Consider the following 25,015-nt stretch of genomic DNA (forward strand, 5'->3'; position numbering starts at 1 on the left):
GTTCACTCCCAAATGGCCGCAACAGCCGGAGCTGGGCAGATCTGAAGCCAGGAGCCAAGAGTTTCTTCTGGGTCTCCCACATGGGTAGAGGGGCCCAAGAATTTGGGCCATCTTCTGCTGCCTTCCCAGATCATTAGCAGTGAGCTGGATCAGAAGTAGAGCAGCTGGGGCTCAAACCGGCACTGATGTGGGATGTCAGTGCCATAGGCAGAGACTTAAGCTACTATGCCACAGTGCCAGCCCCTGGAGTGTTTTTTGTTTTAAGATTTATTTATTTATTTGAAAGTCAGAGTTACAGAGAGGCAGAGGCAGAGAGAGAGAGGTCTTCTATCCACTGGTTCACTACCCAGATGGTGCCAATGGCCAGAGTTGCACCTATCCAAAGCCAGGAGCCAGGAGCTTCTTCCAGGTCTCCCACACGGGTGCCAGGGACCAAGGACTTGGGCCACCCTCTACGGCTTTCCCAGGCCGTAGCAGAAAGCTAGATTGGAAGTGGAGCAGCTGAACTCAACGGGTGCCCATAAGAGATGCCAGTACCACAGGTGGTGGCTTTACACGGCCCTATCGTGTTTCTTTCTTCTCCTTTCTTCTCCATTTGGAATTGACGCGTTTTGTAGTTTTCCCATAGTTCCTGGATATTCTGGCTTTTTTTTTTTTTTTCTTTCTTTCTTTTCTCTTTACTTTGTAGTTAGGATGGCTTGTGCTATGATATCTTTTTCCTTTTTCTTTTACTTATTCTACAGACAGTGAGCACTCATCCACTTGGTTCACTCCCCAAATGCCAACAATGGAGAGGGTAGAGACAAAGCAGAAAACTAAGAATTCAATTCAGGGGCTGGCATTGTAACGTAGTAGCTAAAGCTACCTCCTCTAACACTGGTATCCTATATGGCCCCTGATTCAGGTGCTCCAATTCCCATCCAGCTCCCTGCTAATGGCAGATGGAGGGTCTCTCTCTCTCTCTCTGATTTTCAAAGAAATAATTTTTGTAAAGATTTTTATTTATTTGAAAAGCAGAGTTACAGGGAAGCAGAGAGAGAGAGAGAGAGAGAGAGAGAGGTTTTCCATCCGCAGATACACTCCCCAAATGACTGCAATGGCCGGAGCTGGGCGGATCCAAAGCAAGGAGTCAGGAGCTTCCTCTAGGTTTCCCAAGTGGGTACAGTGGCCCAAGGACTTGGGCCATCTTCTATTGCTTTCTCAGGCCATAGTAGAGAGTTGGCCAGGACTCGAATTGGCACCCATATGTAATGCCAGCACTGCAGGCGGTGCCTTTACCTGCTATGCCACAGCTATGCAAGAAATAAATTTTTATAATAATAATAAAAAAATTTAATTCAGGTCTTCCACGTGGCAGCAGGAACTCAATTTCTTGAGCCAGCACTGTTGCCTGCCAGGGTCTGCCAGACAGGTAATCAAACTTGGGTATTCTGATGTGAGGTGCTGTCATCTTAATCAGCACTTCAATGGTTAGGTCAAACCCTGCCCCTGAGGCTAGCACTGTGGTACAGCACATTAAGCCACTTGTCTGCAGTACTGGCATCCCATATGTGTACCAGTTCAAGTCCCAGCTACTCTTCTTCTGATTCAGCTCCCTTTGTGCCTGGGAAAGCAGCAGAGGATGGCCCAAGTGCTTGGGCCCCTGCACCCATATGGGAGACTTAAATGAAGCTCTTGGCTCCTGGCCTCAGCCTGGCTTAGCCCTGGTTGTTGCAGCCATTTGGGGAATGAACCAGTGGATGGAAGATCTGTCTCTCCCTCTCTTTAACTCTTTCAAATAAATCTTAAAAAAACAAAAACAAAGAAACAAAAACTGTCCCTGTGCTAAGGTATCTTCAAGCTCAGGGAGTCTTTACTTAGCTACATTCTGTCTACTAATAAGGCTCATCAAAAGCATTCTTCATCTATACTTCAGTATTTTTTTATCTCTACCATTTTTCTTTTTTTCCCTAAATTTTTATGGAGACAGACACAGACAGCTCCATTTGCTGATTCATTGCTCAAACGTCTACAACATCTGGGTCTGAGCCAGATCAAAACTGGGAGCCAGAAACTTAATCTAGGGCTTCCATGTGAAGGGCAGGAAGCCAGTTATTTGAATCATCTTCGTGTGTCTCCCAGGGTTTGTGCTGGAAGGAAGCTGGAATTGGGAATGGAGGCACAATTCAAACTCAAGCACTCTGATATAGGATATTAGCATCTTCACCACTAGGCCAAACACCCACCATATCAGCATTTCTTTTAACTTCTTTTTTAGAATTTCCAAATCTCTGCTTACATTATTTGTATATCTTCACATGCTATCTATCCATCAAGGCCCTCATGATCATATTCATAGCTGCTTCAAATTCATGGTTTGATAATTCTAACATCCCTGCCATATCTGAATCTGGTTCTGATCCTTGACTGTCTCTTCAAACTTTTCTTTTTAGAAATTTTGCAATTTTTTTAAATAGCCGGACATGACACACTGGGCAAACAGAACTGCTATAAATAGGCCTTTAGTACTGTGATGGCAAGGTAGCTCTCAAACTCTTAGTGAGCCTGAACCACATAACCATGAACTTCATGAGTGTTTCTTGGGATTTTCTCCTCCTCTAGGTAGGACAGAATGGCTATAGTGGGCGGAAGTGGGGCATTTCCCTTTCTCCACACAGAAAGCCAGAGCAGGCTGCAATTTTCCCTTCTTCCCAGGGCAATTAGGCTCTGGTTAAACAGTTTCTCTTGAGGGTAGGCCTTGTCAAGAATAAAATGTTCTGGCTGGCGCCGTGGCTTAACAGGCTAATCTTCCGCCTTGCGGCGCCGGCACACCGGGTTCTAGTCCCGGTTGGGGCGCCGGATTCTATCCCGGTTGCCCCTCTTCCAGGCTAGCTCTCTGCTATGGCCCGGGAGTGCAGTGGAGGATGGCCCAAGTCCTTGGGCCCTGCACCCGCATGGGAGACCAGGAGAAGCACCTGGTTCCTGGCTTCGGATCAGCGAGATGCGCCGGCCGCAGCGGCCATTGGAGGGTGAACCAACGGCAAAAAGGAAGACCTTTCTCTCTGTCTCTCTCTCTCACTGTCCACTCTGCCTGTAAAAAAAAGAATAAAATGTTCTACTATAATTCCCCCTTTCCCCACTGCCAGAATCATAAGATTTTTCTCTGATATTCACTGTTGGAACTTGGTCCAGTATGTGGCAGTAAAAGTCAAAAAGTGTGGGAAGTACCCACAACTTATTCCCCCTGGAGTTTTTAATCTTTCATATTTGTCCATATTGAACTCCCAGCAATTTATTGATTATGGTTCAGGTTTACCTACCTCTACAATAATACTCAAAGAGGTTTGCATTCATGAGTTTTTGCTGATTAGCTATGATGCTGTTTTAGCCTCCTGGTCTCTCCAATTTAGGACACAGTGGTTTGCCCTATAACCTCACCACTCTAATGGCTCTAGCAGTGGTCAGTTTTTCAGTATATTTAGTTTTTTTACTCATTACTACATCAACGTAGAGGCTTCTAGCTTCTCACATCCTGAAGAGGAAGCCAGAATTCACATTCTTTTCTTCTTACTCTGTATCTTCTCCCTGCACATTGGTATCCATCCACACATGGCTCCCATAACTCTACCAATCTACCTTAGATCACTCTTCCTCCAACTTCCAAATCTAGATATCCAATTACTATGAGACATTTCCTCCCAATTTATAGTACTTCACATTCAAATTCTTCTAAATTAAGTACCCTCCACTTTGATTCCTTGACATTTTTTCATTGTTATTTCCCATCACAAGAGGAAGTTACTACCATTATTTACTAAGAGATCCAAACAGCTTTACAGGAAAGGTGGCCATCCACTCCCCTTATAATACCTCTATAACTTGAATATACTATTATCACATGTATGCTTTCTCAATGTCTATGTTCCTGCGAGACTAAGGTAATCAAGTAGTTTTTATATCACTTGCACTTTGCACAGTGCCTGGAACATAGACAGTACTCAATAAATTTGGAATGAATGAATGAACAAATTCTAATCTTTTAATCATACACACTACAACAGCTACTGTCATCTACAGTGGGCAGCAGAACTCCAACTGTGCTACCACTTGTCACTTTGATGTCTGATTTTAAGTTATGGGCTATTATGTGAGCAGAAAAAGCCTTGTCTTAAAGCTCTTAGTGCTAACATTAAAAAAATTTTTTTAAATGGGAGCAGGCATTTCAGTCTATTAGTTAAGACACCTAATGCCTGAGTTTGATTCATAGCTACAGCTCCTGCCAATACAGACCCTAAGAAACCCTAAGAAACAGCAATAATAGCTTAAGTAATTGGACTCCTGCCACCCATCTGGGAGACCAGATTGATCTGAACTCCTGTCACCAGCTTTGCAACTGGCCACTGCAGTGAAACAGCAGACAGGAGTGCTCTCTCTGCCCTCTTCTACCCCTTTCTCTTCTTTCTGTGCCTCTCAAATAAAAATAAAATTTTCATTTAACAACTGAGTTCATTTTAATTGGTCCTTATAACTATTTCTAAAATTAAAATTCACAGTAAAAATTAGCTTCAATAATTACTATACACTGTAACATCAAGGAAGTGCTAATCTATAAAAAATTGAATTACTTATCAAATATTATACCTGGAATGTAATTCATCATTTCTTCAAAAGTTTTCTTTGCTCCTTTCTGTTTATCTTGGAGAGAACGGGGTTCAGTGTTTTCACAAAATATAGCATCTGAAAAAGAATTTAAAAAAAGTACTTCTGGAATTCTCACCTGTTCAAACACAAAGTATTTCCTCATAGGAATACTAACAAATCAAAGAAAAATTAAGATTTCTCAATCTTCTAGATCTACTTAAAAATCACTGAGTACACACAACATGAAACAAACAACTGAGAAAATGCAAACCTCTGAGAAGTGTTATAAGTGAGACCAAACGGTGCTCCTGAAATAGCTGTTCCAGTTTACACTGAAGATAGTAGTCAGCATACATTTCCAGGGTGTTTTTAAAGAGGATTCGAGCTCCCATTAACAGATGATGAAGCCAGTCAGGAACTTGGAAAACTACTCGTCCTGAGAACAATCAAATAAAATCCCGTTTTGTTCATAATAAATACTTTGAACATTTTCCAATATAGACAACCCAAATGGCAATGGTCAATATTTAGTGTGTAAACACTAGTATTTTATATATTCAAGACTACATTGGATTCTTATGAAAGGATATTAAAATTTTAAAAAAGTTAACTGTGGCTGTACTCAAGAGCATTAATTTGCATCACAGAAGAAATAAAATGAATAAAAACAGCTTTTACTATAAACCACTTACATCTTACCTACATACATCAGGTAATCATACACTCCTTCTACAGTCATCACCTCCATAAAATAATTCTGATTTTGCTTTCTCTCTGTATTCTCAGCACGGTTTGCATTATTCTTAAATAGATCATTGAAAAGCTAAAATAAAAGTTGAAATAATTTATTGCACTTTCTGATGATACTCATAACTAAAGTGACACAGAGCAGACATTTAGATCTTTTCCAATCAAAACAGAGTAACAGGTTAAAATGTTTCTAAAATTCCATGATTATGCCCAAAATGGCATTAAAAACGGTTCTCCCCAAAATATCACAGTAAAGCCTATGATCACTTTAGAAACAACAGACAACTCATCATTTGTATTCTTCTTTCTCATTAAATTTTGTTTTAATGGATCTCAAAATTCTGTGACAGACTTTTGGTCAAATTTTTTCCATTAAAAAGTACTGATTTTAAAAACTAATAACTTAAAACTGCCACACACACACAAAAAATTATCTACAAAACATTCTTCTTTCCTTCTGAAGGTTTTATGATACATAGTTTTCGTTAACCAGTCTTTTACTATTAAAGTTAAATGGCCAGTTGAGACAAACAGTTCTGAGACTGTTCTACCACTGATTAAGACTGTGTTGGCAGGTATTAGGGATAATATTCATTTAGCCTTCTAAGCTTTCTGGGCACACCTGGTGACCTTTCCAGCTCCAGCAGCCTTCTTGTCCACTGCTTTGATCACACCCACAACAACCATCTGTCTCAAATCACAGACAGCAAAACAACCCAGAGGAGGATAGTCAGAGAAGCTCTCCACACACATGGGCTTGTCAGAAACCATATCAACAATGGCAGCATCACCAGTTTTCAAGAATTTATGGGCATCTTCCAGCTTCTTTCCAGAATGACAATCAATCTTTTCCTTCAGCTTAGCAAACTTGCAAGCAATGTGAGCTGTGTGACAAACCAGTACGGGGGCGTAGCCAGCACTGATTTGATCTGGACAGTTCAGGATGATACCTGAGCAGTAAAGCCAGCTGCTACCATTGGTGGTTCATTTTTGCTGTCACCAGCACTGTTGCCATGACAAATATATTTGACAGACAACTTCTTGACATTGAAGCCCACATTGTCCCCAGGGAAAGCTTCACTCAAAGCTTCACTGTCCATTTCAATGGACTTGACCTCAATTGTGATGTTGACTGGAGTAAAAAGTTACCACCATGCCAGGTTTGAGAACACCAGCCTCCACTCAGCCCACACAAACAGAACCAATACCACCAATTTTGCAGACATCCTCGTCTACAAGGCTTGTCAGTTGGTCTAGCTGGTGGAAGGATGCAATTCAGGGCTTCAGGCAGTATGGTTCCACTGGCATTGCCATCTTTGTGGGTGACTTTCCATCCCGGAACTGTAACATATTAGCACTTGGCGCCAGCATGTTATCACCATTCCAACCAGAAACTGGCATAAATGCTACTACGTCAGGGCTGTAGTCAATTTTCTTAACATGGGTGCTGACTTCTTTAACAATGTCCTTGTATCTCTTCTGGCTGTAGGATAGCTCAGTGGAATCCGTCTTGTTAACACCACCAATTAGTTGTTTCACATCCAGTGTGTAAACCAGAAGGGTATGCTCACAGGTCTGGCCATTCTTGGAAATAACTTCAAATTCCCTGACACCAGCAGCAACAATCTGTGGCACAGTCAGACTGAGATGTGCCTGTAATCATGTTTTTGATGAAGTCTCTGTGTCCTGGGACATCAACGACAGTCACATAATACTTGCTGGTCTCAAATTTCCACAGGGAGATGTCAATGGTGATACCATGCTCACACTTGATGTTCTGTTTATCTAAGAAACAGCCACACTTGAAGGAACCCCTTCCCATCTCAGCAGCCTCCTTCACAAATTTTTCAATGGTTTCTTTTGTCGATGCCACCAAATTTGTAGCTCAGATGGCCAGTGGTGGTGGATTTGCCCGAATCTACACCAATGTTGATGTGAGTCTTTTCCTGTCCCATTTTGGCTTTGATTTAGTGATTTTCACCACAACACCTGTGTTCTGGCAGCAAACCCACTGCAAAAAAGCTCATTATCTATAAAGAACCTCTTCTTTGTTTTCATACGTTAAAAGGAACAAAGTAAAATATAAAGATTATTGAGAGCTAATTTTAAAACATGATTTAAATATTATAAATCTTATCTAATCATTAAGTTGAGGTTAAAAATCAGCTTTAAGAGCAAAGATTATTTAGACAATAATATTCAAAGTCCAGAAAAGGCCTAATCAATGTGGAGGAAAAAAAACAAACATGACATGACATGAAGAAGCACTCATGGGTAAAACAATACATGCAACTAAATTGCAAACAAAATCTATTATCAGTACAATATGTCTTAATGAATTTTAACAAAAGAATTACTTTACTCCTTTTATACATCCATTCAATAAACATTAAGTATTTTCCATGTGCCAGATAGCACACCAAGGACAGAGAATAGGAAGATAGCTCACTATTCCCCAACAACTTTAACATCCAATAGAAATAGGTCAAGAAATTAATGAAATGATGTAACATAAGTACTGTGAGAGAAGAAACTCTGAAAACTATGAAGGAAAGTATATTGAATTTTATTTAAAGATGAATTTTAAAAGATTTATTTATTTGTTTGCTCATTTATTTGAAAGGTAGAATGTTAGAGAGAAGGGACAGAGATTAAAAAAAAATGTTTCATCCACTGGTTCATTCCCCAAATGGCCACAATAGCTAAGACTAGTCCACACTGAAGCCAGGAGTAGGAACTGCACCTGAGTCTCCCATTTGGGTGGCAGTGGCTCAAGCTCTTCAGCCATCATCAGTGGTGTTCCCAGGCACATTAGCAGGAGGAAGCTGGATAGGAAGTGAAACGGTTGCAACTTGAACTGGGTAATGTGGGATGCCAATGTCACAGATACGGGCATTTAATCCACTGTACTACAACACTGGCTGCTTGAAGATGAATTGTTTGAAGGCTTTCTTAAAAAAGTGTCCCAAGAACCAACACCCTACATTCTATTGGTTCTTTTGTCAGATATTCTTAACTCAGAGATATAAGATTAAAACATCTTCCCCAAACTAAGAAATGTGAAAAGTATTCCATCTTCTGGAACAATTCCCCTACTGCTACATATTTTTAATTTAATTTTTCATTAGAAAACAGTAATGATGGCTGGCGCCGTGGCTCAACAGGCTAATCTTCCGCCTTGTGGCGCCGGCACACCGGGTTCTAGTCCCGGTCGGGGCGCTGGATTCTGTCCCGGTTGCCCCTCTTCTAGGCCAGCTCTCTGCTATGGCCCGGGAGTGCAGTGGAGGATGGCCCAAGTCCTTGGACCCTGCACCCCATGGGAGACCAGGAGAAGCACCTGGCTCCTGCCTTCAGATCAGCGCGATGTGCTGGCCGCAGTGGCCATTGGAGGGTGAACCAACGGCAAAAGGAAGACCTTTCTCTCCGTCTCTGTCTCTCTCTCTCACTGTCCACTCTGCCTGTCAAAAAAAAAAAAGGAAAAAAAAAAAAGAAAACCGTAATGATATAGTAAATCTGAAAAAGACTGGGAGAAAAACAACGCAATTGCCATATACTGTAACTAATCTAATCACCAAGTATAGTCATGCACAATGGGGTACAAAAAAATATTACATTCTGCTTTTTTCACTTAGTACCACATCAAATATCTTTATGTTGCCTTATAGTTTCCGTAACTATAATTTTACCTGGTACAAATCCTGGAGTAGATATTCTTTAACATAACTAATCCTTCCTATAATGTTGAGTTTCATATGGTTTCCAACTTTTCATTTTGTAAATAACACTTTAATTAACATCATCATGCATTACAGGCTCTTCTATTAGATTTCCTTCCAAAAAATTCCTAGCATTTGGGTCACAAGGGCAAAGAATGTAAACAATTGATGGATTTCATTGTGTAATAACAAATTCCTTCCCTATAAAGCTGGACCAATTAACAAGCCATCAGCAAAATTAATTTCTAGTTTGACCAAACTTTCATAAAGTTTTTGAAGACATATCCTCTAAGTACAAAAAATTACACAATTTCTCAATCTTTAAGTCTTCCCTGGAAAATTCTCCATAATCCTACCCATTAGATTTTAACATTTCATCACTCATAAAAGTATGCACATATAGTAGGCAACCTAAAAAAAAAGCTATTTCTTAAGAATCTCTTAAATCATTTCAAGCAGTTTTGAGATTTAATCACAAGATTTATTTACAACAATCCCAAAAGAAAATACAAATACTACTAAGTGAAATAAACTGTTTTGGGAAACATTCATTAACTGAGGAGGGCTAAGATTTACTCAGAAAGCTATTTAAGATGATATTTGAGTTAAAATCTGATATATTTTGTTAATAAATGGAAAACAGAATGAGAATTAAATCAATCTTCCAGGAGACAAAGATAACAGCTATCAAAATAGTCATATAGAAATAATGACTCCTAGTGTTTCACAGTAGAGTGAGGTGACTATAGTTTATAATAATATAGAATATACTATATGAAGAAATGGAAAAGAGTTGGTAGTCTCAAAACACAAAAGAAATGAAATTTTTGTTGCCAAACTCAATCAGCTTATGCTGTGTATATGTGTTGAAATACTGTACTGTTCCCCATAAAAATGTATAAGTATTACATGTTAATTTAAAATTTTAAATAGCCAGATGAAACAATATTTTTAAAAGAGAATAGGATAGGCCGGCGCCGCGGCTCACTAGGCTAGTCCTCCCCCTGAGGCACCGGCACCCCGGATTCTAGTCCCGGTCGGGGTGCCAGATTCTGTCCTGGTTGCTCCTCTTCCAGTCCAGCTCTCTTCTGTGGCCTGGGAAGGCAGTGGAGGATGGCCCAAGTGCTTGGGCCCTGCACCAGCATGGGAGACCAGGAGGAAGAACTTGGCTCCTGGCTTCGGGTTGGTGCAGTGTGCCAGCCATGGCGGCCATTTGGGGGGTAAACCAACGGAAGGAAGACCTTTCTCTCTGTCTCTGTCTCTCTCTCTCTGTCTAACTCTGCTTGTCAAAAGAATAAAAGGGGGAGGGGGGGAATAGGATAAGATAATATCTAAAAAGTACAGAACTGAGAATTTTACAAAACTGATAGAACTGAGGCAAACTGTAAAAGTAACAGCCCCAAGTATCATGCCTTTCTGTAGCCAATCTCTTTTGTGTGTTCCTTCTCACACCAACTAGACTACATGACTTACATTAGCTAATGGGACAGATGTTGAGTAAAACGTTGAGCAAACGTAAGCCTGCAAAGTTGTGCTTGAGGCTTCCCCTCTTAGAATACTACTGTTATTGGGACTGCTATTGTAGTATAGCAGGTAAGCTGCCATTTCATGGTGACATCTCATTTGGGTACCAGTTGGAGTCCTGTCTGTTCCACTTCCAATCCAGCTTCTTGCTCTTGTGCCTGGGAAAGCAGCAGAAAATGGCCCAAGTATTTGGGCCCCTGCACCCACCTGAGAGACCAGGATGGAGTTCTGGGATCCTGGCTTCAGCCTGGGCCAGCCCTGGCCATTGTGGCTATCTAATGAATGCTCAAGTGGATGGAAAATATCTTTCTGTAACTCTGCCTTTCACATACATACACACATACATACATACATAAACCAATCTATGTATCTACCTATCTTAGAATGCTGCTACTATGTGACTTGAATACTGTTTGTTGAAGACACAGGGCCCAGCCAACAGGCAGAACCAACTTTCACCAGACATGTAAACAAAGTCATCTTTGGTCATCCAGACCAAGAAAAGCCAAGATTACAGATCAGTTGCAGTATAATCAGCTAAGTCCAGTCCAAAATGTTGACCCACAGAATCATAAACAAGTAAAATCAACAGTTGTTGATTTAAGCCACTAATTTTTGGGTGGTTTGTAACACAGCAACAGATACAAAGCAGGGTGATACAAAGGTAGGTATTTGGCCAGCAGTTAAGTTGCCACTTGGAACGCCCACATCCCCTATCAGAATGCCTAGTCTGAGTTCCAGCTGCTCACTGTTGATCCAGCTCCCCAGTGTGCTTAGGAAGACTGCAGAGGATGGCCCAAGTACTTACACCACTGCCACCCACATGGGAGATTCAACTGGATTTTTGGGCTTTGGTTTGGCCCATCCCTGACTATTGAAGCCTTTGGGAAGTGAACCAACAGATGGGACATTTCTCTCTTCTTCTCTTTCTCTCTTCCCCTCTCTCATTCTGTATTTCAAACAAACAAATACATCTTTAAAAAAGGAATCCCTAAATATAGAAATGACAGAAGTCTGTATGTAAACACAATATCTTTAAAAAAACACATTTTCCATATTAAAGCAAAGAACCAAGAAGCTACACATGATACCCTCTTTACACTATGCAAATGATTTCCATATAAAGGTAATGTAAATTATAAGGTTTTCCATTAACAAAGCATTCATTTCCCCTGTGATAGAAAAATCATCTCAAGCAGGAGAACTTGAAACTTAATGACTCTTTAAAGTAATGAGCAGTACCTTCTTGTTGTTTTCTGAAGTAGGGCTGAGAATGGTCAGTTCTGGTCTACTTGGTTTAGGCTTTGGAGATTCACAGGAATTAATGAAATTCATGATGAAAGGTTCTAAATGCTGACCTTTCTGTCGTGGTACAGAGGTCATTACAGAAAAATCAAAAATCAAAATTAAGATTTTTAGTATCATATAAGCCATTAAAATTCATCAATTTTTAAAAAGTTTATGACTATAATGCTATAGAATCAAAATAAATCAGTTACCTCTTTCATTAGTTTTCCAGGAACTGACTTTATAATTTTCCCTGTAATTGGAAGTAAAAGGTTAACTTTATAAAGGCACAATACAGTTCATAATTGCTTATATGAATACTTCATTAAGTAATTATAAATACTCAATGGAAAAGCAAAAAATAAAACTGTAAAAAGTATTTATAATTGACCATTTCAACAGAAATTTATAATAATATGGTATTCTAAACTATTTATAATAATGAAACTGGGGATTTATGTTTTCAAACTAATTCAGAGAGGTGAGGGGTGGGGTAATGAATGAAAACAAAGCAAATGTTGACAACTGTTGAAACAGAATGAGAAGAGGCTGGTGCTGTGGCGCAGTGGGTTAACACCCTGGCCTGAAGCGCCTGTATCCCATTTGGGTGCCGGTTAGAGACCTGGACCACTTCTGATCCAGCTCTCTGCTGTGGCCTGAGAAAGCAGTAGAAGATGGTCCAAGTCCTTGGGCCCCTGCACCCACATGGGAGACCCAGAAGAATCTCCTGGCTCCTGGCTTCAGATCGGCGCAGCTCCGGCTATTGCAGCCAATTGGGGAGTAAATCATCAGATGGAAGGCCTCTCTTTCTCTCTCTCTCTCTGCCTCTCCTCTCTCTGTGTAACTTTCAAATAAATGAATAAATTTTTATAAAAAAAAAATAAATAGTGAGAAGTTCATTATAATACTTCTTTTACTTTGTATACATTTCAAAAGTTTCCATAAGAAATGTTTTCAAAAGATTTTTAAAAATGATGAATATATATTTCAAGATATACAAAAGCTAGAAGAAAGTTTTCAAGAATTGCTATACCATTCCATAAACTTGCCAGTACAATGTGTTAGCAAACTGTGCTCTTTGCACAACTAATTAACAAACAGTAGTGGATCTTTAAATTTCATTTTTCCTACTCTTAGTAAAAATGTATGTCTTTATACACAGGTTTTCAGGTATGATCAAAGCTGTATTTTTGGGAGACTAATCTGGTCGTGATACATAAGAAAACTGGTTGAGGGTAGGAGAAGGATGGGAATTCAGGAAACTAAATACAGGTCCAGACTCTTGTCTGAGTTAAGGTAATGATAAGTTAAGGAATGATAGTGTGGAGAAAGGAACTGGGAAAGGTTGACTGATGGGTACTTGGTTATAGCTAGATAAGAGTAAGTTTTTGGGTTCTAGTGACAATAAAGGCAGAGATAATGTGAGTTTACTATATATATATATATATATTATATATATAGTACTATATATATAATATATATATATATATCTTGGAAAAAACTAGAAAACATGATTTTTGAATTTCTTCTTTATAAGGAAATGTTAAATGCTTGACAGGATAAATAATTTACCTGGATTGGAAACTACATGATGAATACATGTAACAAAACATCATCATATAGTATCCTGTAAATATATATAACTTTTATATGTCTTTTAAGATTTTTTAAATAAAGAAGGAATAATAAGGTATGACTCAGATATCAAAAAGATAAAACTGACACAATCCAGGAAAACAAAACAGATGTTTAGTGAAAGCATGACTGAAAGAATCCAAGGTAATACTAAAAGTTACAAGAGCGACTGAGATAACTGTAGTACCAATTAAAAAGTAAAGGTTGGTTCTGAAAAGAAAAAAGGAGATCAGATGGTAATGTTCAATTGGTTATTCGAAAAGCCTAACTAAAGGTCAAACTGTATTTGTAAACATGTATTTACAGGAAATAACTAAAATAAGTTTTTCTGAGACTGGCCAGAAGAAAACTGAGGAGTGTCTTGGGAAACACCATTACTTAGGCACACAAAGAGGGGAAGACTGTACGGAATAAAAATGGAGGAACAGAAAGAGGCATGAACAGTTAACATAGTATGAATGCTAGAGAATTTCTAAAGGGTAGAAGGGTATGGGGAGGTCAAGAAGATGAAGAGTAAGAAAATGAGGTCACTGATGATTAGCAGGTGGGACAGGGATTATGGAGCAGTTTTTTTTTTTTTTCTTTCATCAAAGAGAGGCAGAGAAAAACAGAGATATATAAAATGAGCTTCCATCCGCTGGTTCATTCTCCAAATGCTTGCATTACTAGGGACTAGATCACTAGATCAAGGATGTATCTAGGAGCCAGGAAAGCAAAGCAAGCCTCCCACTTGGGAGGCAAGAATCCAATTATTTGAGCTAAGTGTGCATTAACAGAAGCTGGATTCAGGAGCTAGAACTGGAGCTGGGAAAAAAACCTAGGTATTCCAATGTGGTACATAAGCACAATGTGGTACACAATGTGGCCACCCATGGAGCAGATTTTTAAACCAATAGTCTCCAAAGCAGAATATGTGCAATCCAAAGGGTTTGTTAGATAATTCACTAAAAATGTCAAAATTACTATTTAATTGAATATATGTATGACAGGCACAGTGACAGAGAGATCTTCCCATCCACTGGTTCACTTCCCAAATGGCTACAATAGCTGGAGCCGCTCCAGGCGGAAGCCCAGAACTTCATCTGGGTCTTCCACATAGGTGGCCAGGGTCCAGGCACTTGCATCTTTCACTGATTTCCCAGGCACATTAGCAGGGAATTCTATCAGAAATGGAGCAGCTGGAACTCAAATCATTCTCCAATACCGGATGCCAGTATCACAAGTGGCAGCCAAACTCACTGCACCACAATGTCTGCTTATATTTATGTATGTAATATATTAATGGTAAAGAGAAAACAAATATCTGATTTCTGTTGACCCTGTGGCTATTTAAGAAAACTATAATAATAATTCATACAAAAGTAACAGGTAGAATTAAATATTCAAATATTATAACACAAAAAATATTTTCTGAAAAGAAGTATAATAAATGTCTTCATTTTCCAGCAAAGTGTAATCTGAGGAGGAATTTTATATCTACCATAGTAAATGTTAATTAACATTTTAAAAATAGATCAAATGTAAGCTCTGACACATCCTCAGTTTCCTTTAAAATAGTACTAGTGGGAGTAGGCATTTGACATAATGGTTAAAACATACCATTTGGGGCACCCCATATTGTTTTTATCAGAATGCCTAGACTTAAGTTTCGGCTTTTTTTTCCATTTCAGTTTCCTGCTAATGCACACTTTAGGAGGCAACAGTGATTACCTAAAACTTGGGGTCTTCTGGCTCCTAAGAACATTCAAGGAGTGAACTAGCAAATGAAGATCTCTTTCTTTCTCTGTTTCTCTCTGTATCTCCATACATTCCAGATAAAATTAAAGTAAATAAAATTTTTAAAGATAAAATCATACTGCTGTAAGACAAGCTACAGACTGCAAAATGATTTTAATCATTACAAAGTTACTTTGAAACTGAGAATCAAGACTTTATTTATAAATTTTTCTAAATTGTTATTAAAAAATCAAAACAAATTAAAACACTGAGATTCAAACCCGAAATGTTTCCACATATCTCATGTGTACTTTTCATGTCTAAGTTATATAGTCAATAATTAAACTGTAAATAAAAGTCATGCACAGAAAGAAGTACCAGAGTGAAATTTGCTCAGAATGCCATTAAAATTAACTAAAGTGAATTAAAATAAGTTTATATACTTATTGGAATTATTACTATAAGTTGTACCCCCATTAAAAGTAAGTTTTAAAATGGCATATTTACAATGCTTTAGAATACAAAATAAAAGGATATGACATAACTTAACGATGTAGTAAAAAGCACCTGAGTCTTAAACTAAGTCAAATGTTAACATATCTGACCTTTTTGGAGATTTCTATTGAGACATAACTCAATATATTCTGAAAGCATGTATTTAAATATGCAGAAGTATTATCTCATTTTACATTTAGAAAGCAAAGGCAAAACCACATTGGCCAACATAATTTTATGTGATAGGATATATGGCTAAAAGTGACTTTTTAAATAATCAAACTCATAAAATAGGCAGAGTAACATCATTATTTCATGATCAAAATGCAGAAATAAGGCCTTTGGAGTCTACCACATGGCTATACTATATAAACTATTTTTCTAAGTTAATCTGGAAACCCTAATACTTTTCAATTTATTTTCTTATACTCATGTAAAATTCTCTACATTGACTTACCAAGATTTACATCTGGTAGTATCTTATCAAGAAACTGTGTTTCCCCACCATTAGGGGACAGAAAGTCTGCTAGAAGTTGACTATTACTCAGTTCTGGATGCTGCAGAAGTTTCTTAAATAGAAAAAGGGAAAAGCACAGCTTAAAAATCTAAAAGGATAATCAAAACTATACTAAAGTGATTTTAAAAAACAATTTCAAATTCCCAAAAGCTTTTTTATACTTACAACAAACAACCACAATTATAGAGAGAACAGCAAAGCACAGCAGGTAAAACCTTGGCCTCTACAATCAGACATGTATAGGATTTAAAATCTGGCCCTTCCATTTGCTAGATAGGTAACCTCAGAAAACGTCCTAAATTGCCCAACAGTCAGCTTCCTCGTCTTTAAAATGGGGATAACAACAATACCTACAGGGCTAGCACTGTGGAGTAGCAGGTTAAGCCGCTGCATGCAGTGCCAGCATCCCATATGGGTGCCAGCTCAAAACCCAGCTGCTCCACTTCTGATCCAGCTCCCTGCTAATGGCCTGGGAAAAGCAGTGGAAGATGGCTCAAGTAGATGGACCACTGCAGCTCCTGTGGGAGACTCCAAATAGGAGTGAAATGGACATTTTGAAATTCAATGATTGTTTACAGCCCATGTCTTTTCTGCTAAAGAACAGTGTTGTTTTCTTCATACTATTTGGGAGTATATGGTAGGAAGTATCACTATGTTCCCAAATCTGTATATATGAAATACATGAAACCTGTATAATTTAAATAACATTTTTTAAAAAAAAGAAAAAAGAAGCTCCTGTCTCCTGGCTTTGGCCTGGCCCAGCCCTGGCCATTGTGGTCATCTGTGGAGTGAACTAGTGGATGGAAGTTTCCTCTCTGTTTTTCTCTCTCTCTCTAACTCTTTCAAATAAAAATAAATAAATTTTAAAAAATTATCTATTTTATATTACTATATAAAGCATTTCATAGAGCATCTGATAAACATGAAGACTAAACATTAGCTAATCTTACCTCTTGGTTTCTTAACTACAAAATAAGTATTCTAATATCCTAAAACTTCCTTGATAATTAAGTCAACAGAAATGATTTTGCAGAAAACTGAATGTAGAAATGTGAAATAACTTGGAAATTCTGTTGTCTGTTCTTGAAACACTATTTTCTATCAAGATAAGCTGACTTTCACACATCAAAATTAATCAGTCTTCTGTAATACTCAGTTCTATAACCATAAAAGTTATAAAACTTTTTTTTAAAGATTTATTTTACTTATTTGCAAGGTAGAGTTAGAGAGAAGGGGAGAGAAAGACAGATTTTGCCATCTGCTACACTAGCCAAATGGCCACAAACAGCTAGAAGTGGGCCAAGCTAAAGTCAGCAGCCAGGAGTTTCATCTAGGTCTCCCACGTGGATGCAGGGCCCCAAGCACTTGGGCTATCTTCTACTGCTTTCCTAGGCACATTAGCAGGGAGCTGGAGCAGAAGTGGAACAGCTGGGACTTAAACAATTGCTAATATGGAATGCCTGAGTGCAGGTGTTGGCTTAACCCACTGTACTGCCAACGCCAGACCCATAAAACTCTTTCAGACAGAAAGCTACATAAACAAAACACCAGATCAACTACCTCTAGTTTAAATGTACATTAGCAGAAAATATTTATTCTAGAATGAAATGCTCTAGTTCTCAGAAAAAATAAGTTGGTTCAAGCAATAGCTTGGGGCTGGCATATGGCACAGCAGGTTAAACCACCAACTGGGATGCTGTGCGAGTCCCAGCTACTCCACTTCTGATCCAGCTTCCTGCTAATATGCCTGGAAAAGGCATATTATGGCCCAAGAATTTGGGCCCCTACCAGTGGAGTTTCTGGTTCCTGGCATTGGCCTAGCCCTGCCCTCATTGTTGCCTCCATTTAGGGAGTGAACCAGCAGATGGAAGATATCTCTCTCTCTCTCCCCACCCCCTTTTACTCTTTGTTTCTCCCTCTCTGTCATCTTACCTTTCAAATAATTAATTTTTTTAAAAAATGTGTTATTGCTTACCAACAAAAGCATAGCTCTGTTATATTTCTAAATCTTACAGTGATCTTATTTTTCAAATTTCAGATCACCAAAATATTGCATAGAAAATATTTTTGAGTTGAAGGCATTCATCAGTTCAGACACAGAAAATTAAATGTTGACCATTTTAAAAAGCACTGATTTTTGGTTAGGAGAAATCTAAATTTACCTAAATTAACAATTAATAAAAACTATAAATTCCAGGCCCCAATAATATAAACGTTTTAAAAAAACAAAGTATCTTCTCGGTAGTGTTCTTTTCTTAATGAAGAAAGATAATCCTTAATCTTGGAGAGTCATGTCTCAAATAAATAACTAAAGCTGGCTGTATCATCTACTGAAATAATAACAACAGTTACAGAGAGGGATTAAGATAGCTGAATAGAGAGGATCTGCATCCACCCCAGGCAGGAAAAAAATCAGATCAGGGAAGAACTGTATTTCTACAAGACTGAGGAAAAGCTTCAGTAAAGAGGATAGAGGAAGGAATGCCTGCATGATGGCATAGCAGGTAAAGCCGCCACCTGCGATGCCAGAATCCCTTATTGGTGTTAGTTCCACTTCCAATCTAGCTCCCTGCTTAATGGCCTGGGAAAACAGTGGCAGATGGCCCAAGTGCTTGGACCCCTGCACCCACTTGGGAGACCTGGATGAAGATCCTGGATCCTGGCTTCAACCTGGACCAACGCTGCACACCATGACCATCTAGGGAGTGAATCAGCAGATGGAAGATCTGTTTCTTGCTCTCTCTCTCTCTCTCTGTAACTCTTTCAAAATACATGAATAAGTCTTTGTAAAAAATTGTAATATTAAAAAAAAAAGAGGCGGTAGAGTCTCTCCTTCCAGTGGTGCAAGAGCAGAGTAGGAGCTGCAATGCGAGGACCATGGCAGGACAAGGATTTAGGAAGCTTCTTTCACTCTTTGATAGAGTATTGGTTAAAAAAAGTGCCACGGAAACTGTAACCAAAGAATGTACTCTGCTTCCAGAAAAATATTAAGGAAAAGTACTGCAAGCAACAGTTACAACTGTTGGGTCAGACTTTAAAGGAAAGCAGGTGGAGAGATTTAACCAGATAATGTGAAAGTTGGAGATAAAGTTCTTCTTCCAGAATACAGAGGCACCAAAGTAGTTCTACAGCACAAAGATTTTTATTTAAAGACTGTGGCATTCTTGAAAAATATGTAGACTGAAATTTCTATAGAAATGGCATCATACAAATAGTTTCCATGTCTCATTTACAATAAACTAATGCTGTTTTACTGTCTAAACTAATGACATCCATTGTCTCTAACCTTTAGTTTCATCATTCTGATATAAATATTTCCAAACAAACAAACAAAAAAAACCACTTCAAACCAAGAATATTATATCCACCAAGCTAGCCTTTAAAAGTAAAGGAGAAATAAAGTATTTCCCAAATAAGCAAAAACTGAGAGAATTTATCATAAGATCAGCCTTATAAGAAATCCTGACAAGTGTCCCAGATTAAAAGTAAATATAATGAGAGCCAGCGCTGTCGTACAGTGGGTTTAAGCTCTGGCCTAAAGCACTGGCATTCCATATGGGTGTTGGTTCTAGTCCCAGGTGCTCCTCTTCCAATCCAGCTCTCTGCTATGGCCCAAGTCCTTGGGCCCCTGCACCCACATGGGAAATCTGGAAGAAGCTCCTGGCTCCTGCCTTCAGATCAGTGCAGCTCCGGCCATTGTGGCCACATGGGGAGTGAATCAGTGGATGGAAGACCTCTCTCTCTGTCTCTACCTCTCTCTGTAACTCTTTCGATAAATAAAATAAATCCTTTTTTTAAAAAAAGTAAACATAATGAAAACATATGAAAGTATAAAATTCACTACCAGCAGATACAATCAGTAACTAATCAACAAAATGACAGGAGTTAGTTTTTATCTATCAACATTGCCCACTTACATTCAAGGTTACTACTGATAGATAAGAACTAATTTTTTCTATTCCTTTACATGTAAGTAAGTGCATGTTTTTCATTTATTATCTTCAAGATTCTCTCCTTTTCCTCAACTTTTACAATTTCACTATAATTTGCCTTGGAGAAGATCTTTTTTGGTCGAGTCTGGTTAAGGTCCTTTGAGGTGTCCATATTTCCAGATTTGGGAGTAAAAGGCTCAGTCAAAAAAATACAGGTAGACTGAATGGATAACAACAACAACATCAACAACAAAACACAAGACCCAACTATAAGATGCTTTCCAGAAACTCACTTCACAGGTAAAGAAAGCCACATATAGGCCGGCGCTGTGGCTTAACAGGCTAATCCTCCGCCTTGCGGCGCTGGCACACCGGGTTCTAGTCCCGGTTGGGGCGCCGGATTCTATCCCGGTTGCCCCTCTTCCAGGCCAGCTCTCTGCTATGGCCCGGGAAGGCAGTGGAGGATGGCCCAAGTCCTTGGGCCCTGCACCCACATGGGAGACCAGGAGAAGCACCTGCCTCCTGGCTTCGGACCAGTGCGATGAGCCGGCCGCAGCGGCCATTGGAGGGTGAACCAACGGCAAAAGGAAGACCTTTCTCTCTGTCTCTCTCTCTCACTATCTACTCTGCCTTTCAAAAATAAATAAATAAATAAATAAAGATACGTTAAAAAAAAAAAAAGAAAAAGAAAGATATATTATGTGAATAGAGACCAAAAATGAACAGGAATAGCTATATTCATATAGCTATATTCATAGCAAATAAAATATTTTAAATCAAAAACTATAAAAAGAGACAAATATATTCTGCATTGATAAAAGAAACAATTTAGCAAGAAGATATAACAGTCATAAATATATATACATCCAACACAAGACCACCCAGACACACACAAAAAAATATTATTAGACCTAAAGGGAGAAATAGACTCCGATATAATAATAGTGGGGAATTTTAATGCACAGATCACCCAGAAAGAAAATCAACAAAGAAACATCAGAGTTGACCACTAATATTGAGCAAATGGATCTAATAGACATTTACAGAACATTTCATACAATAGCTACAGAACATACATGTATATTCTCATCAGCATATGGAACATTTCATAAGACAGACCATATATCAGGCCACAAATGAAGTCTCAGTAAATTTAAAAAGATTGAAATCATACTTTGTATTCTTCTCAGACTACAAAGGCTTAAACATGGAAATTAAATATGCTACTGAATAACAATGGATCACTGAGAAAATAAAGCCAAAAAGCTTTCTTGAAACAACTGAAAATGAAAGCACAACATATCAAAACGTATGAAATACAGCAAATGCAGTATTAAGAGTGAAATGTATCACAATAACTGCTTACATTTAAAAAAAAGATCTCAGGCCAGCACCATGGCTCAACAGGCTAATCCTCTGCCTGTGGCGCCGGCACAGCAGGTTCTAGTCCCGGTCAGGGCACCGGATTCTGTCCCGATTGCCCCTCTTCCAAGCCAGCTCTCTGCTATGGCCCGGGAGTGCAGAGGAGGATGGCCCAAGTGCTTGGGCCCTGCACCCCATGGGAGACCAGGAGAACCTGGCTCCTGCCTTGGGATCAGCGTGGTGCGCCGGCAGCAGCGGCCATTGGAGGGTGAACCAACGGCAAAGGAAGACCTTTCTCTCTGTCTCTGTCTCTCTCTCCCTATAAAAAAAATAAATAAAAATAAAATAAAAAATAAAAAAAAGATCTCAAATACTCTAATGATGCATATCAAGAACCCACAATAACAAGAACAAAACAAGCCCCAAATTAGCAAGAGGTAAGGAATATTAAGAATCAGAACCAAAATAAGTGAAAATGGAACTAAAAAGAAAATACAATACAAAAGATCAACAAAAGCTGATTTTTTGAGAAAAACAAAATAAGAAACTTTTATCCAAGCTAACAGAAGAAAAAAAATTCAAATAAATAAAATTATAGATGAAATAGAAGACAATACAACCAATACCATGGAAATACAAAAGATCAAAGGAAAGTAATATGAATTGTATATGCTAACAAAATGAATACATTCCTGGAGACTTATAACCTACCAAGATTAAATCAAGAAGATATTCAGGGGCCGGCACAGTGACGCAGCAGGTAAAGCCACCTGCCTACAACACCAGATCTCATATGGGTGCCAGTTCATGTCCTGGCTGTACCACTTCTGAAGCAGCTCCCTGCTAATGGCCTTGGAAAAGCAGCAGAAGATGACCTAAGTGCTTGGGCCCCTGCCACCCTCAGTGAGACCCAGAAGAAAGCATCAGCCTAGCTCAGCCATGGCAGCTGTGGCCATTTGGGGAGTGAATTCGTGGATGGAGGATCTCCCTCTCTCTCACTGTAACTCTGCCTTTCAAATAAATAAGTGAATATATATATGTGTGTGTGTGTGTGTATATATATATATATATATGTATATGTATATACATATATATAAAAGAAGATATAGAAAAGCTAAACAAACCTGTTCAGAAAGTACCAAACACAGAATCTAACAGAAAACAAAACAGTAGCCAAAACAATAACTTGTATTCTTAGAACACAATTTTAATCTTTTACTCCAAAAGTTTCTCACCTTTCTTTTTAACTTTCCTATACCAAGTTTTAATTAGCTTTAAACAAATTAAAGGCATCCCTCTCCCCTAACAAGATATCTGGTATTTCATTGATTATCAATTTTAAAAGACCATGTTTTGATAAAAATTCATTTTAAAATCCAAATGGAAATAAAATTTAAAAATAAAAGAACTTTTGAAATTCATATGGAAAAGTATTCAGAAAGAAAAGAATATATGTACAAAAGAAAAAGACAAATCAGAAAATGGTATGATTATTAATATTTTAAATCAAGTTATACAACAGTTCTATACCTGCAGATATTCCTGAAACTCTTCTCTCTTTGATTTTAAGAATTCATAATTTTTGGGGCCAATGATCCTCTTGGAAGGAAGCTGGGCATCAGGAAATGTGCCTGAAATTATGATATACTAAAGTTATTACTATGTACTGCTACTTTAAAAATCTAATTTAAAATTTACACTGGCAAATCAGATTCACAACACTTGTTTGTAGAGATCAGATATTACCTTTGAAATAATCTTCACAAAATCTTGAGTCTACTGACCATCTTCTCTCAACAACCATTTTTTTTTTTAGCTTTCTATCCTACTAAAAGAACTTCAAAAAATTATCACGAGATTATCTTGAAACTGGTTGGGTTCTGCTAACTAAAATCTTACTAAAGAAATTACTGAGGCTGGGGCAGGCATTTAGCCTAGTAGTTAGGACTTGCACGCTGGGGCTGGCATCACGGCACGGGGTACAGTCATTGCCTGCAACACCGGCATCCCTTATGGGTGCTGGTTTGAGACCCAGCTGCTCCACTTCTGATCCAACTCCCTGCTAATGTGCCTGGGAAATCAGTAGAAGATGGCCCAAGTGCTTAGGCCTCTGCACCCACGTGGGAGATCTCAAAGAAGCTCCTGATTCCTGGCTCCAGTCTGGCTCAGTCCTAGCCACTGAAGCCATTTGGGGGTACCAGTGGAAGGAAGATCCCTTTCTGTCTCTCTGTCTCTTTGCTTCTCTCTTTCTCTCTCTTTTTCTCTCTGTGTGTATTCTTCTCTCTGTATAATTCTTTCAAATAAATAAATCTTAAAAAAAAAAATTTTACATCCCACATCTGATTTTTTTTTTAACCCAGAGGTTTTTTTTTTTTTTTAAGATTTTTTTTTTTACTTGAAAGTCAGAGTTACACAGAAAGAGAAGGAGAGAGAGAGGTCTTCCATCCGCTGGTTCACTCCTCAATTGGTTGCAATGGCCAGAGCTGCGCCAATCCGAAGCCAGGAGCCAGGAGCTTCTTCCATGTCTCCCACATGGATGCAGGGGCCCAAGGAATTGGGCCGTCTTCCACTGCTTTCCCAGGCCACAGCAGAGAGCTGTACACCCCACATCTGAGTGCCTAGGTTCAATTCCCAGCTACAGCTCCTGGCTTTATCTTCCTACTAACACAGACCCTGGAAGCAGCAATGATTGCTCAAGAAATGGAGTTCCTGCCACCCATATGGAAGACCCAGATATTTTTTTCTTTTTTCTTTTTTTTCTTTACAGGCAGAGTGGACAGTGAGAGAGAGAGACAGAGAGAAAGGTCTTCCTTCCATTGGTTCACCCCACAATGGCCGCTCTGGCACACCGTACTGATCTGAAGCCAGGAGGCAGGTGCTTCTCCTGGTCTCCCATGTGGGTACAGGGCCCAAGGACTTGGGCCATCCTCCACTGCACTCCTGGACCACAGCAGAGAGCTGGACAGGAAGAGAAGCAACTGGGACAGAATCCGGCACTCCGACCGGGACTAGAACCCAGTGTGCCAGTGCTGCAGGTGGAGGATTAACCTAGTGAGCCACGGCGCCGGCAAGACCCAGATTTTGTTTCTGGCTCCTGGCTTCTGCCTGGCCCAGTCTCAGAAGCTGTGGGTGGGTATTTGATAACTAGTAGATGGGAACTTTTTGTCTGACTCTCAAATAAATTTATTTAAAAAAAAAAAAAAAGTACTCATGAGAAAAAAGGTGGAGTATTGTTAATATTACATGGGGATTACATGGGGGAATTTCCAAAAAGTTTATCCAAAATGGAATTAAAAAATACATTTATTTTGGTGCAAAAATATTTTTAAGTCCATATGTAGCTTTTTCATAATATGTATTTGCCATGAATTTTTAGAAGACCATTCATATATATTTTAGAAAAAAAAAGTCAAGTTTTCTTTTTTTTTTTTTTTTTGACAGGCAGAGTGGACAGTGAGAGA

General features: G+C 38.8%; 1 protein-coding gene and 1 pseudogene across 5 annotated transcripts in view; both read right to left on the reverse strand.

The window, feature by feature from the left end:
- SNX14 (sorting nexin 14) overlaps window positions 1-25,015 on the reverse strand; it is a 100,541-nt gene that overhangs the window by 7,227 nt on the left and 68,299 nt on the right. For 3 of the 5 annotated variants that reach the window (XM_062186452.1, XM_062186451.1, XM_062186457.1), the window contains 7 exons: window positions 23,085-23,185; window positions 16,201-16,312; window positions 12,110-12,150; window positions 11,853-11,972; window positions 5,320-5,443; window positions 4,892-5,056; window positions 4,621-4,716 (listed from right to left, as the gene is read on the reverse strand). In XM_062186452.1, coding sequence (XP_062042436.1) covers window positions 4,621-4,716; window positions 4,892-5,056; window positions 5,320-5,443; window positions 11,853-11,972; window positions 12,110-12,150; window positions 16,201-16,312; window positions 23,085-23,185 — 759 coding nt within the window. Of the gene's footprint in view, window positions 1-4,620; window positions 4,717-4,891; window positions 5,057-5,319; window positions 5,444-8,608; window positions 8,829-11,852; window positions 11,973-12,109; window positions 12,151-16,200; window positions 16,313-23,084; window positions 23,186-25,015 lie in introns of those variants that run through there. The other 2 variants (XM_062186456.1, XM_062186453.1) reach the window with 2 other exon arrangements.
- Window positions 5,962-7,520, reverse strand: LOC133756044 (elongation factor 1-alpha 1-like; annotated as a pseudogene).

This window comes from Lepus europaeus, chromosome 3, assembly GCF_033115175.1.
Source record: "Lepus europaeus isolate LE1 chromosome 3, mLepTim1.pri, whole genome shotgun sequence".
Taxonomy (NCBI): Eukaryota; Metazoa; Chordata; class Mammalia; order Lagomorpha; family Leporidae; genus Lepus; species Lepus europaeus.